We start from the raw sequence: 22,657 nt of genomic DNA on the forward strand, positions 1-22,657 counted from the left end.
TGGAACTAAATATTATAACATCTGAAATTTTGGCTGCATGCGGGGGCATCCGTGGCATGATGACACATTTCTAGTTTTCAGTTTTGTTAAGACCTCAACAGACGGTAGGATTTTGAAGTACAACACCAATTAAAACTAAGATGTACAGACAAATCTTAATGTGTGAAGGCTACTATTTCTTGATTTCGGAAACCTTATGTCTAGATGTAAGGGATAGGACATGTTCTATTTTGAAAATCTTGTCGTACCGATTTTTATAGACCTCCCACAATGACAAGTAACAGATAATCAAATTAACTCCTGATAATGGGTGTAATGAATGAAATTCCAGAACAATTAGGGCTAAAAGGTAAACATAGTAGTAAGATGGGGTAAAAATGATGTTGAAAAACTCTTCACAGGAGACCCAAAGTTGTGTTATGTTCGAATCCCAAATTATTCCGAAAATAATCATGTCAAGGTATTGAATTGTTCTCTAATAAGGGGAGGGGAAGAAGTTTGTAGGCGGCCAGATAGCTTAGTCAGCAGAACCGCAGTACGCGGTATTCCTAGGGTCCCAGGTTTGAGTCTCGGTCAGGCTTCACATTAAAAATATATATATATATATATATATATATATATAAATGGAGGTGTTTCAATCATTACTCATGGCGAAAAATGTATTTAGTGAGTAAAAGTATGTAAAGGATCAATGTAAAGGGGTCCTTTTTAGGGGAAACCTCAGATGATTCTTACAGTGTAGAATAAGCGTCTGAATGCAAGTGTTGTATAGCTTTGAAAATTGTACATCTTTTCTCTAATTAGTGCTGTACAACTAAATCCTACCGTCTGTTGAGGCCTTTAGAGTGATTGCCCTTGACTTACAGTAGTATAAATTTGCAATTTTCAACTTGTTCATGCATAGCTCAAAAAGTATTTGACTTGTAGGCCTGAAAGTTTACAAGAATGTTGGTCAGCATGTGTATTTATGCACCTTTGGTTTTGCTTGTGGATTTATTCAGTATTTGTAAAATTCTTGCCCTTTACTTAGTTAAAGATTTTTCAACTTGTGGCACATGTAGTCCAAAAAATATTTGACCTAGAGTCATAAGATTGACAGAACAGTTGCACCCGTGTCCTATGGACACATTTCTAGTTTTACCATTTATTGTTTCAGGAATACATTTGCATGAAGTACCATATTTTAAACTACTAGTAGATTATTCTGTCACCCTATAGGTGTTGTTGATTTACTTACTGTGACATTTACTTTCAGTTGTACAGATTAGAGGAGTATGATGAGTGTTACAAGTTGTATAGGGATCTTATCAAGAACTCACAGGTAATTTATTTTAGTCCTGTTTTTTATGCCCCTGAAGGGAGTCAAATTAGAATCGCACCATCCGTCTGTCTGTTTGTCCGTTTGTGCATCCCCACTTCATTCTTGTCTGCACTGTAACTGTGATATACATTGAGGGATTTTGAAATGTCTACCACATCAAGACGATGTGTCGTGTCCAAAAACCATGTCCCTACCTCAAAGGTCAAGGAATTATCATCAAACTTGGTCAGGATGTTTGTCTAGGTAATTGCTTGAATGAGTTTGAACATGGGCCATTTCACATGAAAAGCTATGTCAACGGAGCTAAAAATAGAAAAATCTTGTTAACACTCTAGTGGCTACTGTTTTGATCCAAGTATCCTGGAAATTGGTCTGAAAGTTTGTTTTGATGATTTCTAGGTCAAGTTTGATTATGGGTCACCTGGGTAAAAACTAGGTCACACTGCCCAAATATGAAAAAACTTTTTAGCTCACCTGTCACAAAGTGACACATGGTGAGCTTTTGTAATCGTTTTACGTCAGACGTCCGTCCGTAAACTTTTACTTTAAACGACATCTCCTCATAAACGGCTAAGCCAATTTCACCCAACTTCACAGGAATGTTCCTTTGGTAGTCAACTTTAAAAATTGTTCAAAGAATTTAATTCCAAGCAGAACTCTAGTTGCCATGGCAACCAAAAGAAAAAACTTAAAATGTCTTCTTTTAAAAAACCGAAAGAGCTAGATATTAAATATTTGGCATGAAACATCATCTAGTCAGATGTATATAGTAAAAACTAAAAAAATCTTCTTTTAAAAACTATAAGAGCTAGAGCTAATATATTTAGCATGAAACATCTTCTAATTGGTGTCTACCATTTTTGTTCAAATAAGGGCCCTGGGGTTAAAATTGGCCGTGCACCGAGAACAATGGATTTTCCTTATATGTATATATAGTAAAAACTTAAAAAATCTTCTTTTAAAAAACCCAAAGAGCTAGAGTTTAGATATTAAGCATGAACTATCTTCTGGTGAGTGACTACCAAGTTCGTTCATATAAAAGCCCTGGGGACAAAATTGGCCCCGCCTTAAAGGGGGGGGGGGGGAGTCATTGTTTTTCCCTATATGTGTATAGTAAAAACTTAAAAAATCTTCTTACAGCTAAAGCTTAGATATTTATCATGAAACATCTTAAAATGGGTGTCTACCAAGTTTGTTCAAATAAAAGCCCCTGGGTTAAAATTGGCCCGCCCCAGGGGCCTATATACAGGTGAGCGGTTTTAGGGCCATCATGGCCCTCTTGTTAACACACTAGAGGTCACATTTTTGACTCAATTGTCATCAAACTTGGCCAGGATGCTTGTCTAAGACATTGCTTGGATGTGGTTGATGGGTCAAGGGAGCGATTTAGGGCCATCATGTCCCTCTTGTTCCTTATATGAAATATATAGTGAACAATTCCTTTTGTGCGGAACTTCTCTTAATTCTAAAGGGAATAAGATATTTCAATTAAACTTGGTGTATAGCAAGCATATGGAAAGACCTTACTTGGGATTACTTTTGGGCCTCTGAGGGTCCAGGTCATTGTTTCTAAAAAGAAAAAATCAGTTTCCGGTCAATAACTTGAGTTTGGGATGAGATATTTCAATGAAACTTGGTGTATAGCAAGGTTATTTAAAGACCTCACTTACCATCGCTTCTGGGCCTCCTGGGTCAAGGTCACTGTTACGTAAAAAATAGAAAATAAGTTTCTGGTCAATAACTTTGACGTTTGGAATGAGATATTTCAATGAAACTTGGGTGTATAGAAAGCTTAGGTAAATATATCTCTAATGATTGCTTTTGGATCCCATTGGGTCAAGGTCACTGTTACTAAAAATAGGAAATCAGTTTCCAGTCAGTAACTAGAGTTTGGAATGAGATATTTCAATGAAACTGCCATGGTGTAAAGAAATCTTATGTGAAGATTTTGTTTGGAATTGCTTTTGGGTATCCTAGAATCAATAAAAGGTCACATGGTTTCAGGCCTATAACTTGATTTAGGAATGAGATTTTAATTGAACTTGTATATTATTCCTAAAGTATTTGAAAGCTTCAATAAAGATTGCTTTTGAAACCCATAGGGTAATTCTTTTTGTTTTAATGCACAAAAGTATACATACATTGCATACAGTGATGATAATTAAGAACCTGGTTCCGTGGCATTGCCATGTTTCTTATTTACTATCCAACCTGACAAAAGATGAGTTCTCTATCCAGAAACAGGTCTTTTTAAAGTGCAGAATAGAACAGCCCAATACTAAAATTGGCAGAGGAAATAATCCCAGCTTGAGAAAAGGGCATTAGTGATCTTTATTTTGTTTTGTTTCATTGGAAATAATACAGGGCTGAGCAATGTATTTCTTAAATAAATCATCACAATGAATTAATGAATGAATGCCTGGGTGGATGTAAATCACATTAATATTATGAGATTTATAGCTTTCACTGTATGATAAGATGCATACAGACTATACATTTCATTCAAAACAATCCATTCATCCATTGCTGTAACAGCACTTGATGAATCAAACTATTGCCCTTGCATGTAGCTAATAATCTCGATATACAAGTATTTCTTAAATGACACCTTGTGGCAGTTGTTACTATTAAAGATAGTCAATAACATAATTTTTATATATATATTTCATACAGGATGAATTTGACGAGGAAAGGGAGACAAACTTGTCAGCAGTGCTTGCATCACTACAAATGTGGGATGGAACAGATGTGGTATTTTTCACATTATATTTTCCAAGCCCCTTGCATTATATAAATATTTCATTTAGCTAAAATGATCTGTTCTCATTGTCATTTACATTGATCATGGAAGGGCACCAGAGGTCTTCCTCCACCAGTAAAGCTGGAACGTCGCGATGTGACCTATACTGTGTCGATGTGACGTAAAACCCAAAACAAAACAAAACAAACAAACATCGATCATTGTTCTAAAGTTATCCTGCTTTACTGCAACTCCAGCGGGCATTAAAAAAACTAACTGAATTAGTGATATATAGTATAAATCTGTACAAAAGCATTATTTCCATATTCTGATGGTCACATCCATCACCAATGTAGAGGAAGCAATCCAACTAGCTTGCAGAATATTGGTGCTTGTACTTGGGTTGAAATTAAATGGGCTTTACCAGTAAAGTCACAATATAACCGTTACAGTGTTGGTGGGACAATTGATGGATTTAGAAATAACTATGCACCAATGTGTTGGACATAATGACATGCTAATGTTTCTTTATTCTTGTAGCACTCTTTTTATAGTATCCATGCATTCGTTTTAAGCATTGTTTGAATTTGTTATTTACTTGTTGACTGTATATAATTATTTTATGTATATGCTGAAGTCCACATGACAAAACCAAAGGTGTAAGACTCCTTGAATTAAGTTGTTACTCACTAACTTACTTAAAGTTCACTGTTAACAAAATATACAACACCTGTCTTTGTAGAACTAGCCACCCAACTGAAAGTTACAGGAAAATCTTTTGCTGATAGGTGATAGTCTCTATGCATTACTTTTACCTTCTTCCTCTCAGAAAGATAAAATCTTATAAGTATCATTAAAATTAAAAAATAATTGCTTCCTAATAAAATAAGGTGATAATAAAACAATACATAATTTTTTACTAATTAATGTGTCAAACTGATAAGGTATTGTTTGTAGGAAGAGTCGAGTTCAAGAGATAGTACCTATGAGTTATGTTATAACCATGCCTGTTACCTGATAGGGAAAGGGGACCTAAAAGGTGCTGAGCAGAAACTTAGACAAGCTGAAGGTATGAACATTTTGAAGTTTCTCATCATACATTATAGAGGTGTTGCCTGTAAACAGTCACCAATTAATTAACTATATTTTTTTTTAGCTCACCTGTCACAAAGTGACAGGGTGAGCTTTTGTGATCGCTTTTCGTCCGGCGTCCATCCATCTGGCGTCCGTCCGTAAACTTTTACTTTAAATGACATCTCCTCATAAACCGCTGAGCCAATTTCATCCAAACTTCACAGGAATGTTTCTTTGGTGGTCACCTTTAAAAATTGTTCAAAGAATTTAATTCCATGCAGAAAAAACTTAAAATATCTTCTTTTAAAAAACCCATAGAGGTAGAGCTTAGATATTTGGCATAAAACATCTTCTAGTGAGTGTCTATCAAGTTTGTTCAAATAAAAGCCCTGGGGTCAAAATTGGCCTTGCCCCGGGGGTCATTGATTTTCCCTATATGCATATAGTAAAAACTTAAAAAATCTTCTTTTAAAGAACCCAAAGAGCTAGAGCTAATATATTTAGCATGAAACATCTTCTAATGGGTGTCTACCAAGTTTGTTCAAATAAAAGCCCTGGGGTCAAAATTGGCCCCGCCCCAGGGGGTCATTGATTTTCCCTATATGCATATAGTTAAAACTTATAAAATCTTCTTTTAAAGAACCCAAAGAGCTAGAGCTAAGATATTTAGCATGAAACATGTTCTAATGAGTGTCTACCAAGTTTGTTCAAATAAAAGCCCTAGGGTCAAAATTGGCCCCGCCCCAGGGGGTCATTGATTTTCCCTATATGCATATAGTAAAAACTTAAAAAATCTTTTTTTAAAGAACCCAAAGAGCTAGAGCTAAGATATTTAGCATGAAACATCTTCTAATAGGTGTCTATCAAGTTTGTTCAAATAAAAGCCCTGGGGTCAAAATTGGCCCCGCCCCAGGGGGGCATTGATTTTCCCTATATGCATATAGTAAAAACTTATAAAATCTTCTTTTAAAGAACCCAAAGAGCTAGAGCTAAGATATTTAGCATGAACCATGATTAATGGGTGTCTACCAAATTTGTTCAAATAAGAGCCCTGGGGTCAAAATTTGCCCTGCCCCGGGGGTCATTGATTTTCCATATATGTGTAAAGCAAAAACTTTAAATTAAAAATTCTTTGAAAAAAACCAAATTGCTAGAGTTTAGATACTAAGCATGAAACATCTTCTAGTGAGTGTCTACAAAGTTTTTTCAAATAAAAGCCCTTGGGTCAAAATTGGCCCTGCCCTGGGGGTCATTGATTTTATTTATGTGTATAGCAAAAACTTATAAAATCTTCTTTGAAAAAACCCAAATAGCTAGAGTTAAGATATTAAGCATGAAACATCTTCCACTTAGATGTCTTCAAAGTTTGTTCAAATAAAACCCTAGGGTCAAAATTGGCCCTGCCCCGGGGGACATTGATTTTCCTTATATATGTGTATAGCAAAAACTTAAAAATCTTCTTTAAAAAAAAAACAGAATAGCTAGAGTTTAGATATCAAGCATGAAACATCTTCTAGTGAGTGTCTCCAAAGTTTGTTCAAATAAGAGCCCTGGGGTCAAAACTGGCCCCGCCCTAGGGGTGTCATTGCTTTTAACTATATGTGTCTACATGTGTTTATGTTAAAACTTAAAAAATCTTTTTTTAAAAAACTCAACGAGCTAGTCCTTAGATGTTTAGCGTGAAATATCTTCTAATGGGTGTCTACCAAGTTTGTTCAAATAAAAGCCCTGGGGTTTAAACTGGCCCTGCCCTGGGGGCCTATATACAGGTGAGCGACTTCAGGGCCATCATGGCCCTCTTGTTTTGTAAACCTGTTTCAATTAATTAAGTTAATGAGCTAAATCTGGCATGTCATGCAAACCAATATCAAGATTGTTACACAAGAAAGACAAGTGTCCTGAAAATGGAAATAATTCTATATAATTCTATGCTAAGAATTTTACATAGGCCAAACAGGCGACAAATTAGAAACAGAAAACTGTTCATGCTCAGCAGATCAGAGACCCATCAACAAGACAATTACCTTTAAGTGAACATTTAGATAAATGCTCTAAAAAAGACCCGAAATTTTGTATTTTCCCATTTTATAAATTCCACAGTAAAAACGTTTCAGCTAGGTTACCTAAAGAACGCTATTTTATTGATGTTTTTAATCCAAAACTTAATACTATATGATGACATTACTATTTTTAGATTATGCGTACACATGTGTACACACAAACGTCGCCGTTACTATGCGACGACGTCACATTTGTCCTGATGATCATAAGAGAAACCGGTTGGCAAATAATTAAATAAGTTAACTCATGGACTGTGTTTTTTGTTTTATTTATATGTGACTTTTTTCCGGCACTTGTTTTCATTTTTTGTATATATATTTATATATATATATATAAAAAGAAGTTCGATTCCCAAAACATACTTTATATATATATATATATATATATATATATATATATATATATATATATATATATATATATATATATATATATATATATTAATATTCATTTAAAAGGTAGATACAAGGGCATGGTCTATACATCAATATTTATATGTTTGGATCCCAGATGAAGTCTCCAGAAGACATTTTTACTGAGGCAACATATCTAATGTCTTTGCTATCTTTGTGTTTTTTAATAGCCTATTCAAAGTTTAAGGGATTTAAATACAAGAAATAAACTACCATAGTATAGAGCCAGGTGAGACAACATGGATGCGCAGGCTGGCATAGCTCTATAATGTTAACAAATGCTGATCACTTTGTAAGGGGTTAATCTGGGGCTGTTTGAAATTTAGAAAAACTTCTATAAATAGATAAATGAATAATTCATTTACTACAGAAATGTGTAAGGAAAGTTTTGCTGATGATCCTGATGTGACAGAGGAGGAGATTGCTGAAGAATTAGCTATCATTCGGGTGCAACTAGCATACATACTTCAGAAGTTTGGCAGGAATAATGAGGCTATAACCTTGTATAATCAAGTTCAGAAATACAGGTAGGTGTTCAGGGTCTAAGGTCATAATCATAATATAATAATTCAGGAATAGTTTTGAGAAGAAAAGTTACAATTGTTTTATTTGATTATCCTCCGCTTAAAAGGCGGCAGGGGATATAGAAATAGTCTCTGTCCGTCTGTCCGCTCTCACAGGACAGTAATAATGTGGCTAGAGGGACAATAAGTTACTCTTCTTTCTCTTTGATGTCATTCATTCCATAATGCTTTTATGCGTCTGTCCTTCAGTCCGTACAAACCCAGAGGTACTTGTGTGACTTGAAGTACAATAGGTAACAGTAAATTCTCTTTGATCCTATTCATTCTGTTTTTACTTTTGTGTGTCTTTTTTTAAGCCTTGTGTGACTAAAAATGGCTAAAAAGATCAAAGGAAAAGTCACATAAGTACCATTTGGTAAGTACGTCCATCTGTCCGTCCGTGATCTTGTCCGGAGCATAACTTGAAAACCCTTGGAGATAGTTTGTTTAAACTTCACAAAGTGGTCATCGAGGCGAAGTGCAGTTTCAAAGAACCATAACTCTGTTTTGCCCCATTTTTAGCTCGACTATTCGATAAGAATAAGTAGAGCTATTGCAGTCACCCGAGCGTCGGCGTCGGCGTAACCACTTATGTTAAAGTTTTTGTAATAGTTCAAATATTTTCAAAGTCCATTGACATATGGCTTTGAAACTTTTCACACTTGTTCACCATCATGACCCCAACCTGTAGACAGGAGGAGGTAACTCTATCAAGCATTTTGACAGAATTATGCCCCTTTTTCGACTTAGAATTTACGTTAAAGTTTTTGTAATAGTTCAAATATTTTCAAAGTCCATTGACATATGGCTTTAAAACTTTGCACACTTGTTCAACGTTATGACCCCAACATGTAAACAGGAGGAGGTAAGTCTATCAAGCATTTTGACAGAATTATGCCCCTTTTTCGACTTAGAATTTACGTTAAAGTTTTTGTAATAGTTCAAATATTTTCAAAGTCCATTGACATATGGCTTTGAAACTTTGCACACTTGTTCACCATCATGACCCCAACCTGTAAACAGGAGGAGGTAACTGTATTAAGCATTTTTTTTACTATCAAGCACTAAGAATAGTCGAGCGTTGCTGTCCTACCAGCAGCTCTTGTTGAATTATCTCCCCTTTTAGAAAAATCTTGTCCGGGACATAACTCTAAATCTATAAGAGATATCAACATGAAAATTTGTAGGTAGATTTCATTGGGTGGAAGTTCAATGCAAAAGAACTATAACTCTGCTCAGCCCTGTTTATGAATTATCTTCCCTTTTAGAAAAATCTTGTCCACTAAATGAGATATCAACATGAAACTTTGAAGGTAGATAGATCTCAATGGGTAGCTGTGCAGTGCACAAGAACCGTAACTCTGCCATGCCTAATTTTGGAGTTATTGCCCTTTGTTCATTTTTATGCTCCCCGAAGGGAGAGCATATAGTCGCCACCTTGTCCGTCTGTCGGGACGTCCATCCGTCCGTCGGCACTCGCAGGACAGTAGTTATGTGGCTAGAGGGGCAATAGGTAACTGTTCTTTCTCTTTGATGTCATTCATTCCTTAATGCTTTTATGTGGCTATTTTCTTTTATGTGGCTAAAAAGAACAATAGAGAAAACAATAGAGTAGCCACATTATTACTCTCATTATTACTCTCATTAAACTTCATAAAAATAAATATATTCAAATATAAAGTAGGAATATTTCAACATTGAAATGCTTTTTTGTACCCGGCCCTACTTTATACTCTTTTATTTCTTATAAAGTATTTAATGATGTGTTTTATATTAAACGAGAAAGTATCTTGATTTTTTATTGTTTAAATCTGTAAGCTTTTAGCTGTAACTTCTGTCTACCTTATAACTGTATGTAAATCTCAGACTGAGTCTGTTAAAATATTTCTGTAATCCTCTGCAACCATGCTGTTTTATTGTGTCCAGAACTTGTCCAAATTAAAAAATTCTTATTGTATATGTTTTCTGTTGCAATTAAAGGAACTCTTAACATGAAATTATTTGGCAAATTTTTATGAATAAAGTTTATAAATTCATGCGCTTCTATAAAAAAAGTGTTAATTTAAAATATTTATTTGGTTATTTCTTTCCGAAATATCATTTATATGTAATAGACAACTAGAATGATTATACACGAGCATTCATCTCAGGTGTAAATATCTAGATCTCGGGGTTACTGTTTAGTGGAGCCTTGTTACTATGGTAAACAGTTAGCTAGATATTTTGGTCTGTACAGTTAGCCAGTGTAAGATCCTTGTGAAACAACGCTTTTGCATACATTTTTTTCAGGCCATCTGATGTGGGATTGATGGCAGTTTTGTCGAACAATGTAGTGGCTGTTAATAAAGTAAGTTGGCTCATAGTCTTTTGCTTGTTCTATATCAACCATGTAAACAAAGAGAAATATGTTCATTCTTTACATAAAAAGTAATTGATTGTTGCTCTCTTATTATGGAAAACTGCGTAAAAATTATACTTTTTAGCTTGGCTTTTATATTGATTATATAATAGGGAGAGTTATCCTACTCTGTCTGCATCAGGTTTTCGTACCACTACTCTTATTTCCTATACCCTTTGAGGTATTACTTTGTATACTTGTTAATGATCATCATCCCAACTTCATGGCCCCTTTTTCAACTTAGAATTTTGGTTAACTTTTTTGTGACGCTCCACTTATTTCACTCTTTGAGGTATTGCTGTGAAACTGTTTTCTTGGTAGTAACCATCCATCCCACTTCTAGGCAAAAAGACATAAATCTGTCATGGATTTTGATAAAATTGTGCCCCATTTTTGACTTAAAATTTCCGTTAAATTATTTGTACTACACTATGTATTTCCTATACCCTTTGAGATATTGCTGTGACACTTTGTATACATGTTAATGACCACCAACCCCACTTCCAGGCAATAAGACATGACTATGTCTAGAATAATTACAAAATTTTGCTCCTTTACCACTTAGTATTTCAGTTAAATTTTTTGTACCATCCCATTTATTTTCTATACCCTTTAGGCAAATGCTTTGAAACTTTGTATACTTGTTAGTAATGGCTACATTATTTACAATACAAAGTACATAATAGTGCCATTCATTTTTAGCTCATTGTTGTGGTCAAATCTTCTTTTAAAAAACCCAAAGAGCTAGAGTTTAGATATTTAGCTTGAAACATCTTCTAGTAGATGTCTACCAGTTTTGTTCAAATAAAAGCCCTGGGGTCAAAATTGGCTCCGCCACAGGGGATTATTGATTTTTCTTATATGTATATAGTAAAAACTTAAAAAAAATCTTCTCCAAAAATACAAGTGCTAAAGCTTAGTTTTCACAGCAACCAGTGACTTCATAGCAGCAATTATTGCCTGTTCACAGCAAACTTTAACTTTCATAGCAACCAGCAAACTTTAACTTTCCATATTAATGATTGAATCTACCATTGAATTTAAAAGCAACTCACTTCCAAGGAAACTATAGCAAACAGTGACATCTTATGGAACTGTTGTTTTCCCTTTACAATAGCAACTACTTAAAGGGTGTAAATCAATATCTTATGAAATATTTTAATAAATTTTATCAATAGTAAAATTATATTGGTTCCATTATGGTATAGTTGATTCCCGAAAAAGTTGTAACATAGAATGCCTCTGATATATAATACGCATGAATAATGTACGTAAACAGAATAAAATGTTAAGAACAAAATATTATTTTGCCATTTTAAGTAGGGTTTATTCTGTTTAGCAATGATTTTGTGTATGTGCCATTCACTTTTTAGGCAATAAATCACCATATTTAAAAGCATTTTGGAAGTATACTTTTAAGCTCGACTTTTCGATAGGAATAAGTAGAGCTAACCTAGTCACCCAAGCGTCTGCATAACCACTTATGTTAAAGTTTTTAGCTTGACTATTCGATAAGAAAAAGTAGAGCTATTGTAGTCACCCGAGCCTCGGTGCCGCGTCGGCGTCTGCGTAACCACTTATGTTAAAGTTTTTGTAATAGTTTAAATATTTTCAAAGTCCATTGACATATGGCTTTGAAACTTTGCACACTTGTTCACCATCATTACCCCAACCTGTAAACAGGAGGAGGTAACTGTATCAAGCATTTTGACAGAATTATGCCCCTTTTTCGACTTAGAATTTACGTTAAAGTTTTTGTAATAGTTTAAATATTTTCAAAGTCCATTGACATATGGCTTTGAAACTTTGCACACTTGTTCACCATCATTACCCCAACCCATAAACAGGAGGAGGTAACTGTATCAATCATTTTGACACAATTATGCCCCTTTTTTCGACTAAGAATTTATGTTAAAGTTTTTGTAATACCTCAAATATTTTCAAAGTCCATTGACATATGGCTTTGAAACTTTGCACACTTGTTCACCATCATAACCCCAACCTGTAAACAGGAGGAGGTAACTGTATCAAGCATTTTGACAGAATTATGCCCCTTTTTTGACTTAGAATTTACGTTAAAGTTTTTGTAATACCTCAAATATTTTCAAAGTCCATTGACATATGGCTTTGAAACTTTGCACACTTGTTTACCATCATTACCCCAACCTGTAAACAGGAGGAGGTAACTGTATCAAGCATTTTTTTTTACAATCAAGCACTAAGAATAGTTGAGCGTTGCTGTCCTACCGACAGCTCTTGTAATACCCCAAATATTTTCAAAGTCCATTGACATATGGCTTTGAAACTTTGCACATTTGTTCACTATCATGACCCCAACCTGTAGACAGTAGGAGGTAACTATGTCAAGCATTTTGACGTAATTATGCCCCTTTTTCGACTTAGAATTTACATTAAAGGTTTTGTAATACCTAAAATATTTTCAAAGTCCATTGACATATGGCTTTGAAACTTTGCACACTTATTCACCTACATGACCACAACCTGTAGCCAGGAAGAGGTAACTCTGTGAAGCATTTGGCAGAATAATGCCCCTTTTTCAACTTAGAATTTACATTTAAGTTTGCATACCACCTCAGATATATTCATATTCTATTGACATCTGGCTTTGAAACAAGTTGAAATTTTATACTCTTCTTTGAGAGCATAATGGGACTCTCTTCAAGGCCTGTAACTGTAACATGGATTTAAAGAAAAAATTTTCCTTTTGTTAACTTAGAAAATTTTACATTATCAAGTCTCTTTTACTATCAGAATAGTCAGAATAGTGGATAGTTGCTGTCCTACCGACAGCTCTTGTTGTATTTCATTGACATCTAGCTTTGAAACAAGTTGAAATTTTATACACTTCTTTGACAGCATAATAGGACTCTCTCCAAGGCCTATAACATGGATTTGTAAAAAATTAGCCCTTTTGTAAACTTAGAAAATTTTACATTATCAAGGCTTTTTTATTATCACGCACTTAGAATAGTCGATCATGATGTCTTACAGACAGCTCTTTTATAAAATTCAAACAACAATTTTTATGGCCCCACAATCCCACAATGTGGGAGCATATAGCGTTGCACTGGTCCGTCCGTCCGTCAGTCCGTCCCGAAATCTTGTGAACGCAACTCCTCTTAAACCGGATGGCAGATTTTGCTTAAACTTACAGGGATGAACAACCTTAATGTGTAGATGGTAGTAAAGGAAGGAATTTTTGACGGACCAAATTTAACAGAATTATGGCCCTTTGTTGATTTTTTCACTATATACTATGTAGAAATTTTGTGAACGCAACTCCTCTTAAACCGGATGGCAGATTTTGCTTAAACTTACAGGGATGAACAACCTTAATGTGTAGATGGTAGTAAAGGAAGGAATTTTTGCTGCGACCAAATTTTACAGAATTATGGCCCTTTGTTGATTTTTTCACTATACACTATGTAGAAATTTTGTGAATGCAACTCCTCTTAAACCGGATGGCAGATTTTGCTTAAACTTCCAGGGATGAACAACCTTAATGCGTGGATGGTAGTAAAGGAAGGAATTTTTGCTGCGACCAAATTTAACAGAATTATGGCCCTTTGTTGATTTTTTCACTATATACTATGTAGAAATTTTGTGAACGCAACTCCTCTTAAACCGGATGGCAGATTTTGCTTAAACTTCCAGGGATGAACAATCTTAATGTGTAGATGGTAGTAAAGGAAGGAATTTTTAACAGAATTATGGCTCTTTGTTGATTTTTAGTTCACATGTTGTCCAAAAAATATTTGACCTAGAGTCATAAGATTGACAGAACAGTGGCGTGTGGGGGCATCCGTGTCCTATGGACACATTTCTAGTTTCATTTGTTATATAGCTTTATACACTTATAGTTTTTACACATGCACTATTTCAGATACAAAAATAACATTTGTGATATCATTTTAAGATTTAGATTTCATTTCTGCTTTCATTTATAGTTTACAATATTACTTGTTCCTTGTCATGGAGAATATTGATATTCAGGTAAGTGATAGAAGGGCCATCTTGTTTACAATAACAAAAGGTCAGATTTTGTGAAGCTATATAACTGTGTTTACTATATATTTTAGCATTTTCTCCTGTCCATAACTGAGTGAATGAGAAAACCTTGTTTGGAAAATTCGTTACAAGAATCCGGGGCAGGGACATTTGTGTTTACCAAACTCATTCCTGTTGCTTATTGTTTTTTTTAACATTTAGGAAGAAGAGCATATAATCAATGACATTTTTATACCCCCGCACAACAAAGTTGTAAGGGGGGTATACTGGAATCAGCTTGTCCGACCGTCCGGCCGTCCGTCGGTTTCTTCTTGTCCGCCCAATAACTTAAGATTCCTTTGACCCTTTGTCTTCATATTTGGCATGGAGGTTAGTCATGATGAGTAGATGACCCCTATTGATTTTGAGGTCACCAGGTCAAAGGTCAAGGTCACAGGGGCCTTGACTTTAAAAAGCTTGTCCGCCCAATAACTTAAGATTCCTTTGACCCACAGTCTTCATATTTGACATGGAGGTTAGTCATGATTAGTAGATGACCCCTGTTGATTTTGAGGTCACCAGGTCAAAGGTCAATGTCACAGGGGCCTTGACTTCAAAAAGCTTGTCCGCCCAATAACTTAAGATTCCTTTGACCCACAGTCTTCATATTTGGAATGGAGGTTAGTCATGATTAGTAGATGACCCCTATTGATTTTGAGGTCACCAGGTCAAAGGTCAAGGTCACAGGGGCCTTGACTTCAAAAAGCTTGTCCGCCCAATAACTTAAGATTCCTTTGACCCACAGTCTTCATATTTGACATGGAGGTTAGTCATGATTAGTAGATGACCCCTGTTGATTTTGAGGTCACCAGGTCAAAGGTCAAGGTCACAGGGGCCTTGACTTCAAAAAGCTTGTCCGCCCAATAACTTAAGATTCCTTTGACCCACAGTCTTCATATTTGGAATGGAGGTTAGTCATGATTAGTAGATGACCCCTATTGATTTTGAGGTCACCAGGTCAAAGGTCAAGGTCACAGGGGCCTTGACTTCAAAAAGCTTGTCCGCCCAATAACTTAAGATTCCTTTGACCCACAGTCTTCATATTTGGAATGGAGTTTAGTCATGATTAGTAGATGACCCCTAGTGATTTTGAGGTCACCAGGTCAAAGGTCAAGGTCACAGGGGCCTTGACTTTAAAAAGCTTGTCCGCCCAATGACTTAAGAATCCTTGTACACACAGTCTTCATATTTGACATGGATGTTATTCATGATTATTAGATGACCCTTATTGTTTTTGAGGTCACTGGGTCAAAGATCACGGGGCCTTGACTAAAAAGCGTGTCCGCCCAATAACTTAAGATTCCTTCAAACCAAAGTCTTCATATTTGGAATGGAGGTTAGTCATGATTAGTAGATGACCCCTATTGATTTTGAGGTCACCAGGTCAAAGGTCAAGGTCTCAGGGACCTTGACTTCAAAAAGCTTGTCCGCCCAATAACTTAAGATTCCTTTGACCCACAGTCTTCATATTTGGAATGGAGGTTAGTCATGATTAGTAGATGACCCCTGTTGATTTTGAGGTCACCAGGTCAAAGGTCAAGGTCACAGGGGCCTTGACTTCAAAAAGCTTGTCCGCCCAATAACTTAAGATTCCTTTGACCCACAGTCTTCATATTTGGAATGGAGGTTAGTCATGATTAGTAGATGACCCCTATTGATTTTGAGGTCACCAGGTCAAAGGTCAAGGTCACAGGGGCCTTGACTTCAAAAAGCTTGTCCGCCCAATAACTTAAGATTCCTTTGACCCACAGTCTTCATATTTGGAATGGAGTTTAGTCATGATTAGTAGATGACCCCTATTGATTTTGAGGTCACCAGGTCAAAGGTCAAGGTCACAGGGACTTTGACTTCAAAAAGTTTGTCTGCCCAATAACTTTAGATTCCTTTGACCCACAGTCTTCATATTTGGCATGGATGTTGATCATGATTAGTAGATGACCCCTTTTGATTTTGAGGTCACTGGATCAAAGGTCAAGGTCATAGGGACTTTGACTTCAAAAAGTTTGTCCACCCATTTACTTAAGATTCCTTTGACCCACAGTCTTCATATTTGGCATGGATGTTGATCATGACTATAAGGTGACCCCTATTGATTTTGAGGTCACTGGGTCAAAGGTCAAGGTCTCAGGGACCTTGACAAAAAAAAGCTTTTCTTCTCAATTGCTAAAGAATGTCCTGTCCGCAATGTATTGATTTTGACATTTTCACATTTGAAGCATGTAGAATACATAACTTAGCAATGCACTGGCTTAGTAACCTCAGATTTGGCAGGGAGGTTGTCCTTGAGCTCTAAATGGCCACTGTTGATTCTGACAAAGTGGTATGCGGGGGTATTCACGCCATGATAGTGGCAGTTCTAGTTGATAAAGGAACACAACATGAAATAGATTGTCAAATTTTGTATATAATATGCTTACAGATTTCAGATATGTTAAAACTGCTTTGAATAAGATTAAAATATGTGTTTAAATGAAAGAAACGTTTAGATGTTATTAAAATTTGTTACAGGACCAGAATGTGTTTGACTCTAAAAAAAAGATGAAAATTGCAACAGGTAGTAATTTGAAACATAAAATGTCAGCATGTCAGAAGCGTGAGATAGATATCAACCAGTGTTTATTACACATGTACTCTAACCAGGTGAAATATTTATTATGATAAATAATTGTTATTTGTATATGTACATGAAGTATCTTTTAATGCATGATCATTAAAATATTGCCCAATTCTAATTTCAGACATGTAATAATTATATCACAGAGTTCATAGGCATTTTCTTTTACCATTTATGGGAACAAAACATTTTTAGCTCGACTTTTCTATGAAAAGGGGAGCTATCCTACTCGCCCCGGCGTCGGCGTCGGCGTCACACCTTGGTTAAGTTTTTCGTACCACCCCACTTTATTTCAGAAGTATTACAAGTATGGCTTTGAAACTTACCATACTTGTTCACCATCATAACCTCCATCTACAGACAAGAGTACATAACTCTGTCAAGGTTTTTGACAGAATTATGGCCCTTTTTTGACTTAGAAAGTGTATTGAGCTTGGTTAAGTTTTTTGTACCACCTCACTTTATTTCAAAACCATTGGAGGTATTGCTTTGAAACTGACCATACTTGTTTACCATCACGACCTTCATCAACAGACAAGAGGACATAACTCTGTCAAGGTTTTTGACAGAATTATGCCCCTTTTTGACTTAGAAAATACATTGAATATGGGTAAAATCCACTTATTGCCTTAACCCTTTGAGATATTGCTTTGAAACTTTTAATGCTATTTCACATCATTACCCCCATCTGTACGCAAGAGAAGGTAACTCTGTCAAGGATTTGTTTTAAAAATTAAGGCCTTTTATCGACTTAGAATCTTGGTTAAGTTTTTAGTACCAGTCCACTTTTTGACTGAACTGTTTGAGATATTAATTTGAAAGTTGGAATACTTGTTTACAATCATGATTCCCAAACATGTCCAGGAGAAGGTAATTCTGTCAAAGATTTTATTTGAATTATGGCCCTTAACTGTCAATGTTTTGTATTATAGGCAAGCACTAAAAAACTTAAAAAATCTAAAAAAATTCATTCCTATCCACTTGTTCACTTTACCATAAATTATGTCATATAAACATTGCTGTAATATTCAAGGGTATCAAACAACTAGTTCACTTTAAAAATACAGAGATTCTTGTATTGCCTTTTACTGCAAAAACTTTTTTTATTGGCAAGCAATAAAAAAGTCGAGCGCGCTGTCTTACGGACAGCTCTTGTTATGGTTCCCTGCCGGCTCAGAATTTGAATGATTTCATGTGAGGCAGCTATCTTGGGTACAGATTGTGGATTGTTTCTCAGATATCTGCTTGTGCCTAAAATAATACATGAAAAGTTTTCTGTCAGTAAAGCTGGCATTTTACCTTAACAATGTTTGATTTAAAAGCCACCAAAGCTAATAAATATTTTGTAATGACAATAAGAAACACGGGGTAAACATTGTTTTAGTGATGCTATTTTTTTTCTTTAGAATGAACAGTGTCATCAAGTAGCTGCCAAGTTGCAGGATCAGTACCCTGGAATTAATACACCAGTGTTGATAGAGGCAGCTCAGTATGTCAGGGAAAAACAAACACCTAAAGCTATTAAACTTCTAGAGGTAAAATGGATATTAAATTCATGTAAAAAATTCTGAAAGGTCATTTACAAGTGATAAGTGTACACCATGGAAATATTGAACTCTTAACCTGTTCCATGTCTTAAATAGACCTGTTCATCTTATATTTTTTGAAATGCCCTTTATCAATTTTACATATTTCAAAATAGGTTGTCAACTGACAGTAAATATCCTGGCCAGATTGCGAAGATGTCCGGATTGTTTTGGCTTTAACTAGGGTAATCGCTTTTGCTTCCGTAAGCAAGTGTTGAATATTTTGGGGTTTTATACACCCAAAAAGACCTTAAAGATGTATTATGGTATGGCATTGTCTATCTGACCATCTCTCTGCACCACTGAAAAGCAATAGGGGACATCTTACTGTTAACAGAACAAAAGAGAACAGTAGAGTTCATTCCATAACAATAGAAATAAGGGCCACTGTACATCAAAGGACAACACAGTAAGACACTTTGTCAAAATCACACATTGTCTCAATGTTCTACACACAGTCATGGAATTTTGGCCATGTAAAATATGACCTTCACCACCAAATTCACTAGACTCAACTGCATTGGTAGATTCTTACTATGATCTTCTATTTGAATAACAATAGATTTAACCACAAATCTAATAATAAGAATTAGATAGGTCATTGATCTATGCATTATGGCAATCTTCATTTGTATAGAAACAAAAAAAATTCTGTTCCTACATTACTATTTAGTGGTGTATTAATGCGGTGGTATAGCATTTTTCACAAATGCAATCTTGTTTAAGCATGTAATTTTTGTATACATATCTGAAATTATGGAATGCCATCAGCCATATTAATGACATGAATATGCCACTTATGATTAACAATGGACTGCTCCAAATTGGAAGCATTGCAAATTTATGTATAAATTTTGGTCATTAAGGATGAATGAAAGTAGGTTATTATTTATAATAAATTTATAGAAATTGGCTTTCTTAGCAATGATTTAAATTATGTGCTTCCTTATAGGACTATCTTGAGACAGGAGACAGAGGTTCGTTCATTGATGTCTGGTTGACAATTGCTCAGTTACATCTGTCTGTTGGAAGTGTGTATCAAGCATGTGATTCCCTCAAAAAGCTAGGAGATCTGCAATATAAACCTGGCATGGTAAATCTTTCTTTTTTTTTGTTATTTACCTGTAAGTTTTCTAGAAAAAAAAACACTAATATTTGCCTAAAGAAATATGAAAATCCATTTCTATATTCATTACATAGTATTCATTGACATAGACCAGGTTGTGTTATATGTCAAACATACCTGGGTGTATTGCTTCATACATTTCTGTGTCTTGAACCTGCTGAAAGTCCAGGGAAAGACCCAAGTTAATTCGAGTTTGAAGATGGGTTATCTCGAGTCAAAAACTAGGTCACAGGAGCTAAAAATAGAAAAAGCTTATTAACACTCTAGTGGCTGCAGTTTTGATCCAAATATTCTGGAAATTTGTCAGGAAGGTTGTTTCGATAATTTCTAAATGAAGTTTGAAGATGGGTTATTTCCGGTCAAAAACTAGGTCACAGGAGCTAAAAATAGAAAAAGCTTGTTAACACTCTAGTGGCTGCAGTTTTGATCCAAATATTCTGAAAATTTGTCAGGAAGGTTGTTTTGATGATTTCTAGGTCAAGTTCAAAGATGGGTCATCTCCGGTCAAAAACTAGGTCACAGGAGCTAAAAATAGAAAAAGCTTGTTAACACTCTAGTGGCTGCAGTTTTGATCCAAATATTCTGGAAATTTGTCAGGAAGGTTGTTTTGATGATTTCTAGGTCAAGTTCGAAGATGGGTCATCTCCGGTCAAAAACTAGGTCACAGGAGCTAAAAATAGAAAAAAAGCTTGTTAACACTCTACTGGCTGCAGTTTTGATTCAAATATTCTGGAAATTTGTCAGGAAGGTTGTTTTGATGATTTCTAGGTCAAGTTCGAAGATGGGTCATCTCCGGTCAAAAACTAGGTCACAGGAGCTAAAAATAGAAAAAGCTTGTTAACACTCTAGTGGCTGCAGTTTTGATCCAAATATTCTGGAAATTTGTCAGGAAGGTTGTTTTGATAATTTCTAGGTCAAGTTCGAAGATGGGTTATCTCCGGTCAAAAACTAGGTCACAGGAGCTAAAAATAGAAAAAGCTTGTTAACACTCTAGTGGCTGCAGTTTTGATCCAAATATTCTGGAAATTTGTCAGGAAGGTTGTTTTGATGATTTCTAGATCAAGTTCGAAGATTGGTCATCTCCGGTCAAAAACTAGGTCAAAGGAGCTGAAAATAGAAAAATCTTTATAACACTAGTGGCTGCAGTGTGGATCCAAATATCCTGGAAATTTGTCAGAAAGATTGTTTTGATGATTTCTAGGTCAAGTTTGAATATGGGTCATCTCCAGTCAAAAATTAGGTCACATTGCCCAAATATGGAAAACCTTTTTAACACTCTAGAGGTCACATTTTTGACTCCATTGTCATCAAACTTGGCCAGGATGCTTGTCTAAGACATTGTTTGGATGCGGTTGATGGGTCAGGGGAGCAATCCAGTGCCATCATGGCCCTCTTGTTTAAATTACTTGGCACGAGTGATTACTATGTGCAGAGCGCAAAAAATGAATTGCTTCACCCAAGGTCAAGTCACACTTACAGGTCAAATGTAAGAAAGTCTACATTAAATTTTCGTGTCTGTCCATAACATTTTAACCGCTGCAATGTTTTTAAGATAACTTAGCAGAAATTATCACCATTATGACACCATTGGCAGAGCACAATAATGAAGTCACAACCATGAAGGTGAGGGTCACACTCAATGGTCCAATTTAAAAACATCTATTTTTCATGTCCGCTCTATAACTTATTGACAATTCAAAGGTTTTAAAATTACTTGCCACAAATGATCACCACCATGACACAATCTGCAGAGCTCAACATTACGTTATGGAAGATTTTAATAACGTGGCACAAATAATTACCATCATGAGACTATCTGCTTCTGATATGCATGGCATAACATCAAGGTCGTGGCTGGTAAAAGGTCAAGAAGTACACATTCATGTTCACTGCGGAAGGGGATTTAGCTGTCCTTCAGACTGCCTTGTTTCAAAATTGATAACGTGACTGTTTCAACTGACTCAAATGGCAGGTAAATTCACATGCCCCATGATGTTTTATATCAAAGGAACAAAACAATTCATTTTGTTTTGCTAGTTCGACTTTTTTGTGCCCCCACTTTAAGGGGGGCATTTAGATTTACCCTTGTCTGTCTGTCCATTCTTACGTCCGTTCTCATTTTGTATCGCAGGTAGCTCAAAAAGTATTTGACCTAGAGTCATGAAACCTTACAGGAATGATGCTCAGCATGTGCAGTTGTGCACCTGGGTATTTTTATGTTGATATATGTAGTATTTTTAGAGTCATTGCTCTTGACTTAGTAAAAATTTACAATTTTCAACTTTTGTCGCACGTAACTCAAAAAATGTTTGACCTAGAGTCATGAAACTTTACAGGAATGTTGATCAACATGTGAAATTTTGCACCTGGGGCATCGCTTGTGGATTTATTTTGTTTTACAGAGATATTGCATTTGACTTGATAAAAATTTGCAATTTTCTACTTGTGTTGCACATAGCTTAAAAAGAATTTGACCTAGGGTCATAAAACTTTTAAAGAATGTTGATCAGCATATGTAGTTGTGCACCTAGGAATTTTCATTTAGATTTATTTAGTATTTGTAGAGTAATTGTCCTTGACTTATTAAAAATTTGCAATTTTCAACTTGTGTGACATGTAGCTCAAAAAGTATTTGACATAGGGTTATGAAACTTTACAGGAATGTTGATCAGCATGTGATGTTTTGCATCTGC

General features: G+C 35.4%; 1 protein-coding gene across 1 annotated transcript in view; it reads left to right on the forward strand.

Moving 5' to 3' along the window:
- Positions 1-22,657, forward strand: part of LOC132734608 (signal recognition particle subunit SRP72-like) — a 75,699-nt gene that overhangs the window by 26,305 nt on the left and 26,737 nt on the right. The window contains exons 5-12 of the mRNA XM_060721402.1: positions 1,256-1,321; positions 3,995-4,072; positions 5,019-5,130; positions 7,980-8,136; positions 10,462-10,519; positions 17,147-17,278; positions 18,659-18,787; positions 19,791-19,931. Of these exons, the coding sequence (XP_060577385.1) occupies positions 1,256-1,321; positions 3,995-4,072; positions 5,019-5,130; positions 7,980-8,136; positions 10,462-10,519; positions 17,147-17,278; positions 18,659-18,787; positions 19,791-19,931 (873 nt within the window). The remainder of the gene's footprint in view (positions 1-1,255; positions 1,322-3,994; positions 4,073-5,018; positions 5,131-7,979; positions 8,137-10,461; positions 10,520-17,146; positions 17,279-18,658; positions 18,788-19,790; positions 19,932-22,657) is intronic.

Source organism: Ruditapes philippinarum, unplaced genomic scaffold, assembly GCF_026571515.1.
Source record: "Ruditapes philippinarum isolate M1 unplaced genomic scaffold, ASM2657151v2 ctg8078_1_1_1_1, whole genome shotgun sequence".
Classification (NCBI taxonomy): domain Eukaryota; kingdom Metazoa; phylum Mollusca; class Bivalvia; order Venerida; family Veneridae; genus Ruditapes; species Ruditapes philippinarum.